General features: G+C 34.1%; 1 protein-coding gene across 1 annotated transcript; it reads right to left on the bottom strand.

The window, feature by feature from the left end:
• Positions 1-424: 424 nt before the first annotated feature.
• On the bottom strand, positions 425-985 carry LOC112645653 (nucleoside diphosphate kinase A-like). The gene has a single exon (XM_035712413.2). The coding sequence runs from the start codon at positions 956-958 to the stop codon at positions 440-442; it is 519 nt and encodes a 172-aa protein (XP_035568306.1). The 5' UTR covers positions 959-985; the 3' UTR covers positions 425-439.
• Between the last annotated feature and the right edge of the window lie 14518 nt (positions 986-15503).

Below are 15503 nucleotides of genomic sequence, written 5' to 3'. Positions count from 1 at the left end.
TCTTATTCACCAGCTCATCAACATTAAAAATGTGTGTGCCAATTCCATACAGTCTACTGCTTTATTTGTATGGGCCTGAAGGAAATGGTGCTGGACAAAGCACATTTAAGTAAATATGGGAATAAGGGACCCTCTACCCTGTATCGGTGGTATGAGTCATGTCAGTGACTGATAGGTTACTGGCTAAGGAATGTTTATTTGTAAAACATATGTTTTACCATGTTCAAGATCTGAACTGCTAGATTAAAGAAATGTCATGTCTAACTATGGCTTTTGCTCTTTATATTTTATTTTACTTTTCCTACAATGGGATGAAACATTTTAATCTGATGGTGCCCCATAATACTGTACAGGAAGCACCCCCAGCTCCAAGAGGTCCCCTCCAGGTTACAAGGAAGTTCTCAAAAATAACTGGATTTGCAAGAGCTTGGCCCCTTGCTCATGGGTAGGAGAGGGAATGGAACAGGCAGAGCACTGAGGTCTGCTCCCTCATCACTTGGCACTCATAAATCCAGTTCTGAGCACAGCTCTTGTAATCCACCCGCTCTTCAGGCTGGAACCACAAGTCAATCTCCTTCTCTGCACTCTCCACAGAATCGCTGCCATGGATAATGTTCCTGCCAACTTGGATGCAAAAGTCCCCATGGATGGTCCCAGGTTTGGAATCTGCAGAGTTGGTCTCTCTGAGCATCACTTGGCCTGTCTTCACCACATTCAGGCCCTTCCGCACCATGGCAACCACAGGCCCTGACTGCATGTACTTCACCAGGCTGGCAAAGAATGGATGGTCCTTCAGGTCAATATAGTGCTCCTTGAGAAAGTCTTCAGAAGCCTGGATTAATTTCATAGCAATGAGGCAGAATCCCTTTTGCTCGAAATGCTTGATGGTCTCTCCCACAAGGTTGCGCTGGACTCCATCAGGCTTGATGGCAACGAAGGTGTGTTCACTGTTGGCCATGGTCCTTTCCAGCTGCTACTGCTGCAACTCCTTTTGGCCTATATTTTAATTTTTAAAATTTTTTTGGCTTATACTCTTTTAAATGAACATAAAGAGACACTAAAAAAATGTTATTTTCCTGGAACCTAAGCCTTCAGATGTACAGAGCATTTTTAAACTACAGGTGAATATTATATCCCCAAATACAGAAAATATTTTATAACTGTATAAGTAGCATTGACAGAGAAATACAAATGTTGACAATTTCCAATTCAAAAATATTCATAATATTTGATTAGATGATTTTTATTTGGTCTCTATTAAAATATGGTTGCATATGAAGTAAACACAAACTAGATCATGGTTTTGTATATGAGAGGGGCAAACCTAATTTCCAGAATTAAGTAGAAAAGAAAAGAAAATGTAAATCTAAATTTATAGATTGTTTTCCCCCCTGGAGTTTATCAACTGGATTGTATATTTTTTCATTTCCTTTTATTCCGCAAATATTTACTGTCTATCCTGAGCTTGAATGTTAATAATGTTAAGTGAAATATATAATGTTAAAACCTGAAATGCCAGCATCAAAATGACTATTGTTAAAATAATTATACTCTTCAATATACAATGTATCAAAATATTACAATGTTACATGACAACATAATAAATAATTCTCTGCTAAAAGAGTGCAATATGTACAAGCAATATCTAATATAAAATTACATTAATCAACTACCCTATTAACTAATAAGTATATGCTCCATTTTAAGTCTGGTAACAAAAGGAAATAAAAATATGAGGACCATTATATTAACTTTAAAGTCAAGTATACTTTTGATTTTATATTCTCAAGGGTATATTCTTTGCCCTGAATATTAGAAAAAGAATAAAAGATTTAAAATATGTTAGAAGGGACCACTGGATTTTATTTTTAATGAAAACAGTATTTAATATTTCCATTAAAAAAGAAATGGGCTATTAGTTCTGTTCCTAATCTCGTAGATCTAATGTCATAAAGAAGGAAATTTTTTATGTACATTGATACACAACACTGAATTGTGATTACCATTCTCTCCTTAGTCTCAGTCCTGTAAATGCCACTGCCTTCTGCAAGAGTAGCTTCTAATCCTATGAGACAGTTGCCAGAATCATATCTAGTAGGAAGGGTAAAATTTTCTTGCTCTAGGGAAAGTGTATGTGTATATATAAGAGCATACCATATGCACAATGACATACAGTGAATTTGACCAAATTAATAAATGTCAAACATTTTCTTTTCATTGCAAACTTTTGAGTGGAAAAAAAGAAAAAAAAGTTTGAGAAGCAGATGTCTGACTTGGGTCTCTCAATGGATATCAGAACTTGAACCTGTTGAAGATGCACCCAGTTTGATTTTATGTATTTATGTCTCTTTGTCACATTGTTCTTGTTCTATCAAGACCTTCAGGAAAGAGCATAATTAAATTTAAAGGTTCAATTGATTGTGTATCAGAATCATATCTTTCAAATGTACTTTTATTCTCTTTTCTGTCTTCTACTTATAACCAAAACACTAACAATGTGATCTGTGTACTAATCTCAACACCTTGACCCCATTCTGTTCAAAGTTCATTGACGTGAGTAGAAAGGGAGATATAGACCTAAATATAATCTAACAGTTCTTCTAAAGCCATGAATAAACTAAATGTGACCAAGCATCTCAAAGTGAAAAAATATTTAAAAATTATTAAATTATTCCTGATATTTTACAGGAATATTTTCCATATGTTATCTTTTTTTAGTAGGATTCTAATTTAGATGAGTCCAAAATTTGCCATTTCTCTTCACCATGATATGGATCAAATACTCCCTGTTGGCTAATGTTTGTTTAGGAAAAATTATGAATATATGATTGAATTTAGACTTTAAAAAGAGAAGGAGGGAACCCTGGGTGGCGCAGCGGTTTGGCGCCTGCCTTTGGCCCGGGGCGCGATCCTGGAGACCCGGGATCGAATCCCACGTCGGGCTCCCGGTGCATGGAGCCTGCTTCTCCCTCTGCCTGTGTCTCTGCCTCTCTCTCTCTCTCTCTCTCTCTCTGTGACTATCATAAATAAATAAAAATTTAAAAAAAATTTAAAAAAATAAAAAATAAAAAATAAAAAGAGAAGGAGGGGCACCTGGGAGGCTCTGTCAGTTAAGGGTCCAACTCTTGATTTTAGCTCAGGTCCTGATCTCAGAGTGCTGAGATAAAGCCCCACATAGAACTGAGCACTCAGTGGGGAGTCAGCTTGTCTCTCTCTCCTTGTCCCCCGCCCCACTTGCTTTTACTCTCTCACTCTCAAATAAATAAATAAGTAAATAAAATATTTAAAAAAATAAAAAGAGAAGGAGATCATGTTTCAAGCACCACTGTTCCTTCTACAAAAGGTTAGACTGTTCAAAACAATAGCAGTGAATAGCAGAAGCAATAGCAAATCAAATCTTTCATCTGTTGGTTCAGACTTCCAGGAGCTAATGCCTGCTAGAATTGCAAAGTGTAACCGATTTTTCTGTTCTGAATAAAACTCCTATTCTATTAAGTATTTCAGTAAAGGATAATGGAGAAGGTAATAATAATAAATCCTTGATTGCTTGATCAGATGGAAATTGGAGCAATTAAACAGAATGTAAAAGGGAGGGCACTTCTCATATAGTACAATACATACACACGTTATCTATCTATATATGCTATAATATATAAATTTATTGAATTATGAACTTTACATTAATGGTTGATTAAGGATAGAATTTTTGAAAATGATGTTAGATGTTTTTATTTAAATTTTTAATATGCTTTTACAATTTAAATGTTAGAAACAAAATCACCAAAAAGAATAAGCAAGTGAAATATTATATAAGTGAAACACCTAAAGCAGAAACCACCCAGGATTGGAAGGCTACTTAGTCAACTCATGATAGTTCTCCCTCCTTCTATACCACAAAAGATGCCCCCACCATAGACCTGGTCTCCTATGGTAACAAGTCTTCTCTTTCTTGAGTTGGCCAGGTTTCTCACATCGAACAGTCACCCTGGATACATCATGCTAGTTTATATTTAAGGGGATTCAAGTTTTTGACATGTTGTATCTGGGGAAAATCTTCCTTCTCCTGACCTTTACATTTCTGAGTAAAACAGAGCACAGATTCCTTTCTGCCCCAAGACAGCACACATTTCTGTTTTGGAATAAATTACAATTATTCAGGGGAAAATTATACATGATTTAACATTCCTCGAAGAATCAGTGGGAGATAGTTGATAAATGGTTGAAAATAGGGTTCTGAAGGACCCATCGAGGACGGTATATGAAGTGAAACCATTGACATGGTTGAATTTCCTTTAGGAAATAGTGTATAAGAGGGTGTAGATAAATAACCAGAGAGAATATGGAATGAAATCCAGAATAGCACTATTAAAGAGAGGGTAAAAAAAGAAACAGAAGCACGTGAAGAAAAACACAAAGAAATTATAGCGGCAGGAAGATGTGGAGATTGTCATTATCAGAATGATAGGGAACCAAAAATGTAAGGGTAACTAACCTTGTCATTGCCTCAGGAAAGTGAAGTAACATAATTGTTGTTGCTCTGAAGAAAAATCCATTAGATTTTTGTATTGGATGCAGACTCTAAAGATTAAAACAGAAACACTTTCAGTAAAGTGGCAGAAGGTAGAGGATAGATTACAGTGGTCCAGCAGACAGGAGTTCTGTACCACTCCAACTAAAAATGAAGTGTTCTATTTTTGTTTGTTCAGAGAACTGCATTTTAAGAGGTGCTCAGAGACTCAACACCACATCCAGGGAATAATCATCATGTGGGACGATTCAAAATTCTCACATAAAAAAGAACATAGGAGAAAAAACAGGATATTTGGGATAGAGAAAAAAATGCCATTACTGATGATGAATATTTGCAAGACATTTACAGGTAATAAAAATTGAATGTGTTTCCAATGTCTTCAGAAGAAATTGATAGAACTATTATTTTGAAATTAAAAGATACATATTTGACTAAATAAAAAAAGTTTATATTAAAGATCAACTCAAATAATCCCATCAGCTTCTCATTTCAGAGGGCAGGGCTGATGCATTCCCCCTGCAAAAGCATAAAGAAAATCAATACTATGTCAAGTACGATGGTTACTATCGTAGGGTTAGTTAACACCTCCATCACTTCAAATTATTTTCATTTTGTGCATGTGTGGTAATAAGATTTAAGATCTCCTCTCTAGGAACTCCAAGTATATAATATAGTATTTGTTTACTATAGTCATCATGCTGTACACTAGATCATTTCACAATGTGTGCGTGTATCACATCATGTTGTGCACCTTAAACATGCATGTGTTCTATGCCAGTTATAGTTCAATAAAACTGGAAAAGAGTAAAATAGTAATTTGTAAACTTAAACAGGAATACTCAAAAACAAAAGGTACTCTTTTGTACAAGCCTTTGCTGTCTTGTATACTTCTGGCAGCGAAAAAGTTGCCATCATACACTGAGGGAGTTAACATTTCTCAAGTGTAAGCAGCCGTGGTATAAAGATTGTATATTATACCTGAAAATACCGCAATGAAACATCTTTTGCTTTATAAAAGATGTTATGTTTACTGAATTCCAGGGCGTGTTTGATTTAGTATCACGGAGGGAATATTATATTGATAAACCCTGAGTATATACAGATAAAAGTGTACATGCATATTAATAAGACATTTTCTTTCTCTTTGTTATGTTTTATACCCAAACTATATTATTATATATTACATTGTCTCATCTCTTCAGGGAGTTAGACATATGAATAAAAGAATATATGCAGTGTGATGGGTGTTTTATTATCTGTATGGTTGCAGAACATGTCTAAACAATAGAAGTGTGATTAATTTTTTTTTGGAAAGGGATGAGGAAGGGATGTGTTAGTCTGGAAGGGATCAGAGTAGAAGTGGTATTTGAGCTATGATTTAAGATGATAGAGGAAATTTTACCTATTGGGAAGGAAACATGAGCAAGAGCAAAGACAATATTATAAAAAATATAGTGTGCTTAAAAAACCGAAAGTGATTTGGAATGTCAAAAACAATGGTTGTGTCAAGGAAAGTAGGTACGATAAGGGTGAAAAACTAGGGGATGTCAGCCTGAAATCACAGAAGTCCTGCAGGGTGACTTTTAAAGTGTAAATCTTTAGAGAAATAGGAATTTTAAGAGTAAACAATTAATTATAGCAAAAGGCATTGACATATAGATTCTCAATAACAGATATTGGAAAAGTAATGCCTATACATCTAAATACACCTAAAAATAAGTAAATTCTCCATTTCCTCCCAAATGATTATAAGCTGTACACATAAAATTCAGCAAAGTAACCTGTACATTTTAAAAATTTGTTTCAGTAGTTGGATTTTCATGTCATAATTTTTATAAGATATTTTTTGTTGTTCTTAAGAAACTGTAAACAGGAAGAAAAATGTAGGACAACACCATTTGAAATTGACATTTGTCATTAAACTTAAACATGACTGAGTCACCAAAATAATGTATATATAATTCATCAGTGGTACATTAATTATATTAATGACTCATATCTGAAGTAAAAATAATTGTAAATGTAATGCATAGGTATTAACTTGAAAATTGCTGCCAGATTTACGGATTATCTAAGCAGATTGAATTCAGTGTTAATAAATGTGTTAATGATGTTTAAGTGGATAGGGAAAATAGAAAATTTAATTATGAAACATTAAGTTTGCTAACACAGATTTCCTTCAGCATGAAGAATAAAAATAACTCATGTTATTTTAAGTAAACAGGAATATATTCTTCTACAGTCAAAAGCGAAAAAAAAAGTCTTTTTGAATGACGATCTTCTAATATTGATCAGTACCTTAAATACAAAAAAGAACCAGCACATTTCCTGTGATGTACATAATAATATAAAATAATAATGATTATAATTTAAAAATCTATAAACATTTTAAGGTATAGAATAATGTACATAAATTCTACTTAACTACATAAATAACTATAAAACTATATATATAACTATATAAATATAACTCTATACTGCAAGTGATATTCTCTAAAGTAAACCTTAAATTTAAACAAATCATCCTATTATGTGGCTGGCAAATAAAGGAAAGGCAATTACTTTCATGTAATTTATATAAAAAAATCGTGTTTTTATTTTATTGAAATTGTGATTTTCAATATATAATTTTATACACTGTGATGACTTATTTATTTATTTATTTATTTATTTATTTATTTATTTTTAAAGATTTTGCTTATTTACTCATGAGAGACACAGAAAGAGAGAGGCAGAGACATAGGCAGAGGGAGAAGCAGGCTCCCTGCAGGGAGCCGGATGTGGGACTTGATCCCAGGACCTGGGGATCACAATCAGAGCTGGAGACAGATGCTCAACAGCTGAGCGACCCAGGCGTCCCTGAATGACTTATTTTACAAATAATCTACAAAAGATAATGGATATGTATATTGAAACAAGGAAAAAATAGGCAGGAAGGAGAGTATATATATTTATATTTATATATATATATATATATTTTTTTTTTAACTGCCTGGGGACCTTTATTTGAGAAGAGGGGGAAGGGGACATGGGGAATGGCATATGGCACACGAAATAACAATGGGAATAACCTGGTCCTTTCTGATTGAGACTGCACCTCTTTCTGCACCCACATCAGAGGACTGCATGTTCATATGTTCCAAAAAGGAGAAATACCAAGTTAAGGTTAAGCAGATTAAATTACGAGACTTCTTGGAACCTTTGATGTGCTCAGGTATAACGGGCAGGGGGCATAATGAAAAGTGTTTCTTAAAGAGAGTCAACCATAAAACTAATAAGTCTGTAGGCACTGGGATTCCAAGGGACACACTTGGAGAGGTAATGCTCCAGGGTGAGCCCACAGGGATCCCATGAAGGTTGAAAAGCAAGGCCCACCACACACCTCCTCACCAGCTATCAGTTACTATCTTTAAAACTGCAGTGTTGGGTCAGCTAAAGGGATCATTCTGCATTCAGTTCTCTGTATTTCGGTAGGGGTTTATGGTATCTAAATAAATATATATAAAGAGAAAGCCAAAGGAGCAGCATTAAATATTAACACACAAGTACACACACATGTTGAGAATTGTTTCTGAAATAATAACTGCAGAGAGACTTCTAACTATACCTCTGACTCTTAGGAAGCTGGCCTTGTTTGATTACTGCTTAAAAATATATTTCCATGCTATCTTCACTTTAATTTTGAGTAAGAGTCTAAATCTATCTTTTCTTTCAAGGCAAATAACTAAAATATTTGGCTTAAAAATATTCTAGCTGTAAATCTATATTGTTGATGTTCATGTACCTAGTGCAGATTCTTGAATTAGTCTACTTGACTCATATGAAATTAAACGATTGGTCCATAGACTCAAGGAATAGGGCTGGGACTGTTTTGTTAATTAAGGAAGGATGGTAACCTGACAAAGCTGCTTTGTAAAAAGTCAAAACATACTTTGTAAAAAGTTTTCCTGTATCTTAAAATATTTCTCTAAGGATTACTGTGCTTCTTTTATTTTTTGTGTATCTTAACTCTGTGAATGAGAATGAATCTACACTTGTGGAGGTTCCCCCCGCCCCCCCCCCCGGCTGGGACAAATAAATGTGCCAATTCTTCTATGACTAATGTATGGTATTATCTATAATGTTTTTATTTAATCCTATTATTTAAATAATATTCATTTAATCACATTATTTAAGTAGCATCATAAAATATAGCTTCCCTAACTGCTTTTGTCTAAACTTCATTTTTAGCTTTGATTTATCTCTAAAGAATTTACCCACTTTCTAGAAATCTGCATGACATAGTGTTAGCTATATTTATACATATGTGTATTAAATTTGTTCTCAAGTTTTAGCTTCTAGAAATGTGTATTCTGATAAGCATTTATAATAAACATATAATGTTTATGTGACAAATATGTGATAAGCAATGTAAATATAAATGTCTAATGTATGTACTTTAAAAAGTAATTTTAAGTAAAGTGTAAAGGGGTAATTTATTTTAGAAGTTGACTATGTAAATGCATAGTTTTTTTAACCAAATGTTGCACTATTTCCATATCTGGCAATGGCATGCTAACACATGCTTGGTACTCAAATTATATGCAGAATAAGTGAATGTGTAAATAAAAAAGCAAATGTTTCTAAGTAAGTTGGGCATGTATTTTTCTTGCACTAATGTAGAGAAAAATCACACTTATTATTCAAATCTGAGTTCCATTAACAGCATAAGATGACAACTTTAAACCATGAAGTAGTGAGGAATATTATTCCAAAGTATCTGGGTTTTTAATATTTCTTTATTTTGAGCATTAACATTCCTTTCCCTTATGCCAGCATATGAAAGCCCAGAGGTGTCCATGCCTCATTGCTTTAACATATGCTGCTTTCAGTGGCTGAGAAGAATGTGAGGCAACAGGTTTTGGGGGAAAATAGAGTTTTTGTCCAACTGTAATAAAGGCATTAACGTGAAAGATCATGCTCAAATAAGGTATTCCAGACCTATGTATCAGGATAAGATGAGCTCATTTTAAAAATGATCTCAACTCCTGTTGATTGAATGGCTCCCTTATAGCAATTCTTTTTTTTTTTTTTCCTTATAGCAATTCTTATTAACTCTTTCAAAACCTCAGACTTTATGATAAAGAAAAATATCAAGCAGACTTGTATAATGTAGTAAATTTTCACATTTCCCTGGCTGAGTATATTAAATATAGCATGCAGATAACTTGAAGAAACTCTCATATAGCAAATGTCAAATTTCCTTTAAAATAATGTAGAAGAAAATCTGAGGTTCTTAAAAGAGAAGAATTTTTTTGGGGGGGGGGGTTGTTGTTGTTGCTGTTGTTTTGCACAACACAGTGAATTCTAATGTCCCCTCTCCACCACTTTGGTTATATAAAACTAAAAGTTTTATATTAAATTATTTTTCCAGATTTTCAAAAATATAACTTCTCACTTTACTCTGGAAACAATCTTCAAACGATCAACCTCTGTCAGAAACGTACTATGAGAACACCTTACTGTGATTGAAATCAACCCTCTGAATGGAAAAAAAAAAAAAAAAACTAAATAAGCCAAGCAAAATATTAAGAGAAAATAATTGGACTTGGTAAGCAGTGATGATAAGAGGGGTCAAGGTCCAGAGATGGAAGAAGGACCTGATATGGGAGAACAATGTTTGACGCTGCTTTTTCTACTGAAAAATCTCATTTCTTCAAAAACTGTAGATGGAAGGCTAACAAAGCTACACTCAGTATTTGGCAATCTCCTGGGTTTGTAGTGATAATAGCTGTCCTCAGGACCCAATGAAGAAGAGAGAAATCTGTGAAATGTGCTAGAACTAAAGGCTGGATCCTTGAAGACTACATATTTACAATAATGATGAACCACAAATAGAGTGGCTCCCCCCAGTTAGCTCAAAAGTATGTTCTACGTGAGCATAAGGCTAATGACATAGCCCTAAAGTATATTAAACCAAAATCTGACAAAACACAAAAGGAGCAATAGCCAAATCATAAACACCATTGGGATATTTTACATATATATCTCATAAATTGATAGAAGTAGCCAAAATATAGGATTTACTAATACCAGAAATTTGTCACTCAACAAATTTCAGATGATTACATTTGCACATGCTGTGTTATCTGATAACGTACTAAAATGTGTGGGTGCAGCTTTAGTCATGCTAGGAAGGAAATCTAGAGCCTCAAATACAAATGGTTGAAGAGAGAGAAAGTCTTCAAATTAAAGACAGAGCAACAATCTTGAGAAGGCAGAAAAGGAAGATCAACTCAAATCCAATGCAGGAAATAGAAATCGAAAGCAATATACAACAGAGGAACACCAAAGCCAAATTAAAATAATTTCACAAGATTAATAAACTTCATAGTACAATATCAAGACTGAGAGATAAATAAATGGAAGACAGTAGAAATTATCATGAATAAAAAAGTAGTCATTAGTAATAATCCTAGAGACAATAAAAGGTAAATAAAACTGAGAACAATCTGACAATTTGATACTAAAATTTTTTAAAAGTTTGAAGTTGAAAAAATTCCCTGAAAAATATAATACCCAATTTAACTCAAGAATTGATTCAATTGACATAATTAGAACACATCTCCTAGAAATTGAATCCATATTTAATAAACTTTCACATCAAAATCCAAAGCTCAAATTTCTTAATTTCTCCAAACACTGGAAGAAGAAAGAGTATACATCTTAGAAACACTTCCAGAGTATTCAAAAACAAAAATAGTACAATATGTCCAACTAGTTTTGTGAGGCCAATGTGACATTGATACCAAAACCATGTAAGGACATTACTAGAAAGGAAAATTGGAAGTCAATATTTAATCTCATTACTGAGTCTAGTAATTTAACTTAGGATGTGTATCAGCTAGGAATATTTAATTAAATAGGGGGCAATTGGGACACCTGGGTGGCTCAGTGGATGAGTGTCTGCCTTTGGCTCAGATCATGATCCCGGGTCCGAGGATTGAATCTCATATCAGGCTCCCAGCAGGGAGCCTCCTTCTCCCTCTGCCTCTGTCTCTGCCTTGCTCTCTGTGTCTCTTATGAATAAATAAGTAAAATTTTTTAAAAATAAAATAAATAGAGTGTGAGGCCATTTTTTCCTCACCTTACAAGGACATTGGACACTGGTACCAGGGGGTGGTGGTGTACAATGCGTGGTATCAGGGTGGTGTGTCTCTTGTTCTCTTGGCATTTTCTACATGTTTCAGGTTGGCTGACACCGCATCAAGATAGGAGGAAGGAGATGAAACATCCTTTTTTATTTATGATCATTTCTTGTTCTCCCCTTTTCCTTCCCTTTCCTTTTGTGTAAATCTCTCACCATTATTTTAGGATTTTATTAAAAATTCTTCTGTATTTTTCTCCATAATAGTATAAAAGATGTGAAAACATATATATGATTGTTTTCATTGTTTTAGAAAATAGGTCACATTATTATAACTTAATACTCATTGTACATTATGGAGATCCTGACAAGAAAAATTTGGAGATAAAATTAACTTTTGAGTAGTTTAATACAAATTTATAACAGTTTATCCTCTTTGCCATTCATGGATATTAAACTTGTTTCTGATTTTGCTTCTACCAAACACTCAATAAACATCATTTTATATATGTTCTAACATATTGACATTTTTATTTTATTTTTTATTTTTTTATATAAATTTATATTTTATTGGTGTTCAATTTGCCAAAATATAGAATAACACCCAATGCTCATCCCATCAAGTGCCCCCCTCAGTGACGGTCACCCAGTCACCCCTACCCCCTGCCCAACATTTTTATTTTAAAGTTAAAAGCGAAATTTGTAAATCAAAGGGTGAGTATATATTTAATATTACAGTAACATTTTTATTTTTCTATTTATACATTTTTCTGTTTTCTAGAGCTCTTTGAATATTAACAATATTAACCACCAGTTATTCTCTCTCAAGTCAGCTATTTGTCTATTTACTTTTTATAATCACTCTTTTTATATGAAATACTTTAATGTAACCTCAGTTAAAAAGTCTTCTCACCTCTGATTTTAGCTTAGGTTTCTTATATTTACATCTGAGGCTTTGTTGTATTTTATGATATAGAATTATCTGTAATTTATTACAATTTCAATGTGAAACAAAATCCCAGACTTACTCTTATATTTTTATTTCCTATTGTGAATTGAATGTCAGTTGTTGTTATTGTCATTAGTATTATTGTTGTTGAGAACATTGATTTTTGTTAATATTTATTTTGTATTCAGTTTTCTCACCAAGTTATCAAATCTTGTTTGGTTTAAAAAAAAACTTTTTTTTCTTAATATGCTGTCTGTATAAGCACAACATTAGCAAAATAGATTTGCCTACATTTTGAAATTTTGCATTTGTTTTTCCTAAATTTTCTTACTGTTAAATGTATTTGTATTTGTTTAATCTTCGCCATCCTTATTTTGTTTGTGTTTTTAATTAAAATGGTATTAGAAAAAAATTAAAAATAATAAAATGGCATTAGAATTCTTTCACTTTCAATGACATTTACCATTTGAGCAAATATGCTTTTTAAAATGTAAGTAGGAGCTTTTTAATCCATTTTTATTTGAATATTTCATTAGGAAAGTCTAATGAGTATCATCAAATCTCATTTCAATCTGTACGACAGAAAGCTGAATAAAATAATTCTTCTAGTAGAGGAAAGGAATCTTGTATAACTGTAACCCACTAACAATACCTTTCTAGTTTCTGCTTCTGTGTATTTGACAATTTTAGATTCCTCATGTAAGTGGAATTATTCAGGGTCTGTTCTGACGCTGGCTTATGTCACTTAGCAGAATGTCCTCTAGGTTCATCCATGTTGTCACAAATCATAGGATTTCCATCTTTATTCAGGCTTAATAATGTGTACAGCACTGTGCTTATCATCCACAATACTGTATTGTGCACTTGAACATATAAGAGAATAGATCTCATGGTAAGTGTGCTCCCCACATACATACACACACACCCACACACATCCATGCCCACACACACAGGCATGCACATATGAGATCCAAGGAAACTTCCAGAGATGATGGGTATGTTTATTACCTTAATTGTAGTTTTGATATCACTGGTTTATACCTATGTCCAAATGCAAATCATATGCATTAAATATGTGTAGGTTTTTTTGTATATCAAAACATTAGGGGCGTCCAGGTGGTGTCTGGATGGGTCAGTTGGTTAAGTGCTGGCTCAGATCATAATCCCAAGGTTCTGGGATCAAGCCCTGTATCCAGGGCTCCTTGCCCAGCAGGGAGCCTGTTTCTTCCTCTCGGGCTCCCCTGCTTGCATATATTCTCACTCTGTCAAACAAATAAATAAAATTTAAAAAAATTAAAAATATTAAAACTCAACAAAACAGAACTTAAAGATGAAGAGAATTATCTCCAAGGCTCTTTATAAAACAACTCTAATATTTTATGATTTTCAGTAAAGTAGTAAGCACAGGGAGAAGGTAGGAGAAGACTATAAAATACGATGCTGAGTGTGACATGAAGGCGGAGTACATGTCTGAACAAAAGAAAGGATGCAGAGAAAGGGGTCTGGCATCGAGACAACACAGCAGCAGCAGCCCTCCCCTGTGTAAATGATAGATTCTGGAGCCTCAAGCCAATCTCCCTTTCCACCACATTGGAAAACTGTAGTTTCCTGTGGAAAGTTGACTCTCGATGAAATATATTTGATCCCCTAATGAATGAACTGTTTTACCTGATTCTGTAGTTTTCAGTCTAAGAAACCAGGCATAGCTCCATGCATTTCCCCCCTCCCTACCTGTTCTTTGTACATCGTCTAATACAAGGTAGTTACTTGTGATCTATGACCTCAGGAGAGCCTGAGACACACAACTTTGAGCTTTCTGCACGTGTCTCGTTTCCTCTCTTCTTTCCTAATCTTTCCTCTTCTATAATCTTTATCAGCATCATAGTAAAAATGTGCATGCATGCTTATTTTCCTCACCAGATTCTGACCTACTGGAGGGCAGGAATAATTTCAAACTAAAGACTCAAGACACATGTTTAATGAATAAGCACTTTATATGCATCCAAATCAAGGAGCAGGAAATATGTAAAATGCTCCAGTGTATGGTCCAATTGAAGAATTGTTCTCTGCAGTCAAAATACAGAAATTCTGCATATGTTTGCTTTCTGCAAACTTATTATGCATGACTATGGTGTACCAGAGGCATGAAAGGCACAATGTGTGGTCATAACAGTGGGTATTTCTTGACAACTCTCCCAGCAAATTGTCCTGTTTTTGTAGCTTAATTTTTTGTGAATCTGTTCCTTGTCACTCTGTTTATATCTTGGGGCCAAAGCACTGGCCTTGTAATTTGGCGCAGAGAAAGTTCCAGGAGGCCAAGAGGAAGTTCATCTTCTCTTCCCATCTCTAAGAACATTTAGCTTGGACGGGTCCTTTCACACAAATGAAATCAATAAGAAACGAACCAGAGAGCTGGATCTTAGTCAGATTTGATGAGCAGTGATTAATAAAGCAGTAGAAAACAACGAACAATAATTTGGTCTATTAGCTCTGCTGGATTCACTCAGTTAATTGCCAAGCACTAAAGCACCCTACTGAGAAAAGGAGACTGTGTTTCTGTTTGTGATCCAACATAGCCAGGTGCACCATGGTGACGTGGCACCAGCACAGTCAAACCTGTCAAGGCTGGGTCCTGGCAAGTGTATAAAGCAAGGACATGAATCTATTTTCACTTCAGAATGTGACAAATATGTCATGGAATGTTCTTTCTTGTTAAAATTAATAAGAAGAAACACTTCTCTTTTCCAAGAAGCAGGAATAACTAAGTTTATTTATTTATTTTTAAATACTTTAGTTATGTATTTGACAGAGAGAGAGAGAGAGCCCAAAAAGGGGGAAGAGAGAGAAGCAGGCTCCCTACTGAGTAGGGAGCCCAATGTGGGGCTCAATCCCAGGTC

The sequence above is a fragment of the Canis lupus genome, chromosome 1 (genome assembly GCF_003254725.2).
Source record: "Canis lupus dingo isolate Sandy chromosome 1, ASM325472v2, whole genome shotgun sequence".
Lineage (NCBI taxonomy): Eukaryota > Metazoa > Chordata > Mammalia > Carnivora > Canidae > Canis > Canis lupus.
This window is presented reverse-complemented; position numbering and strand designations above follow the sequence as displayed.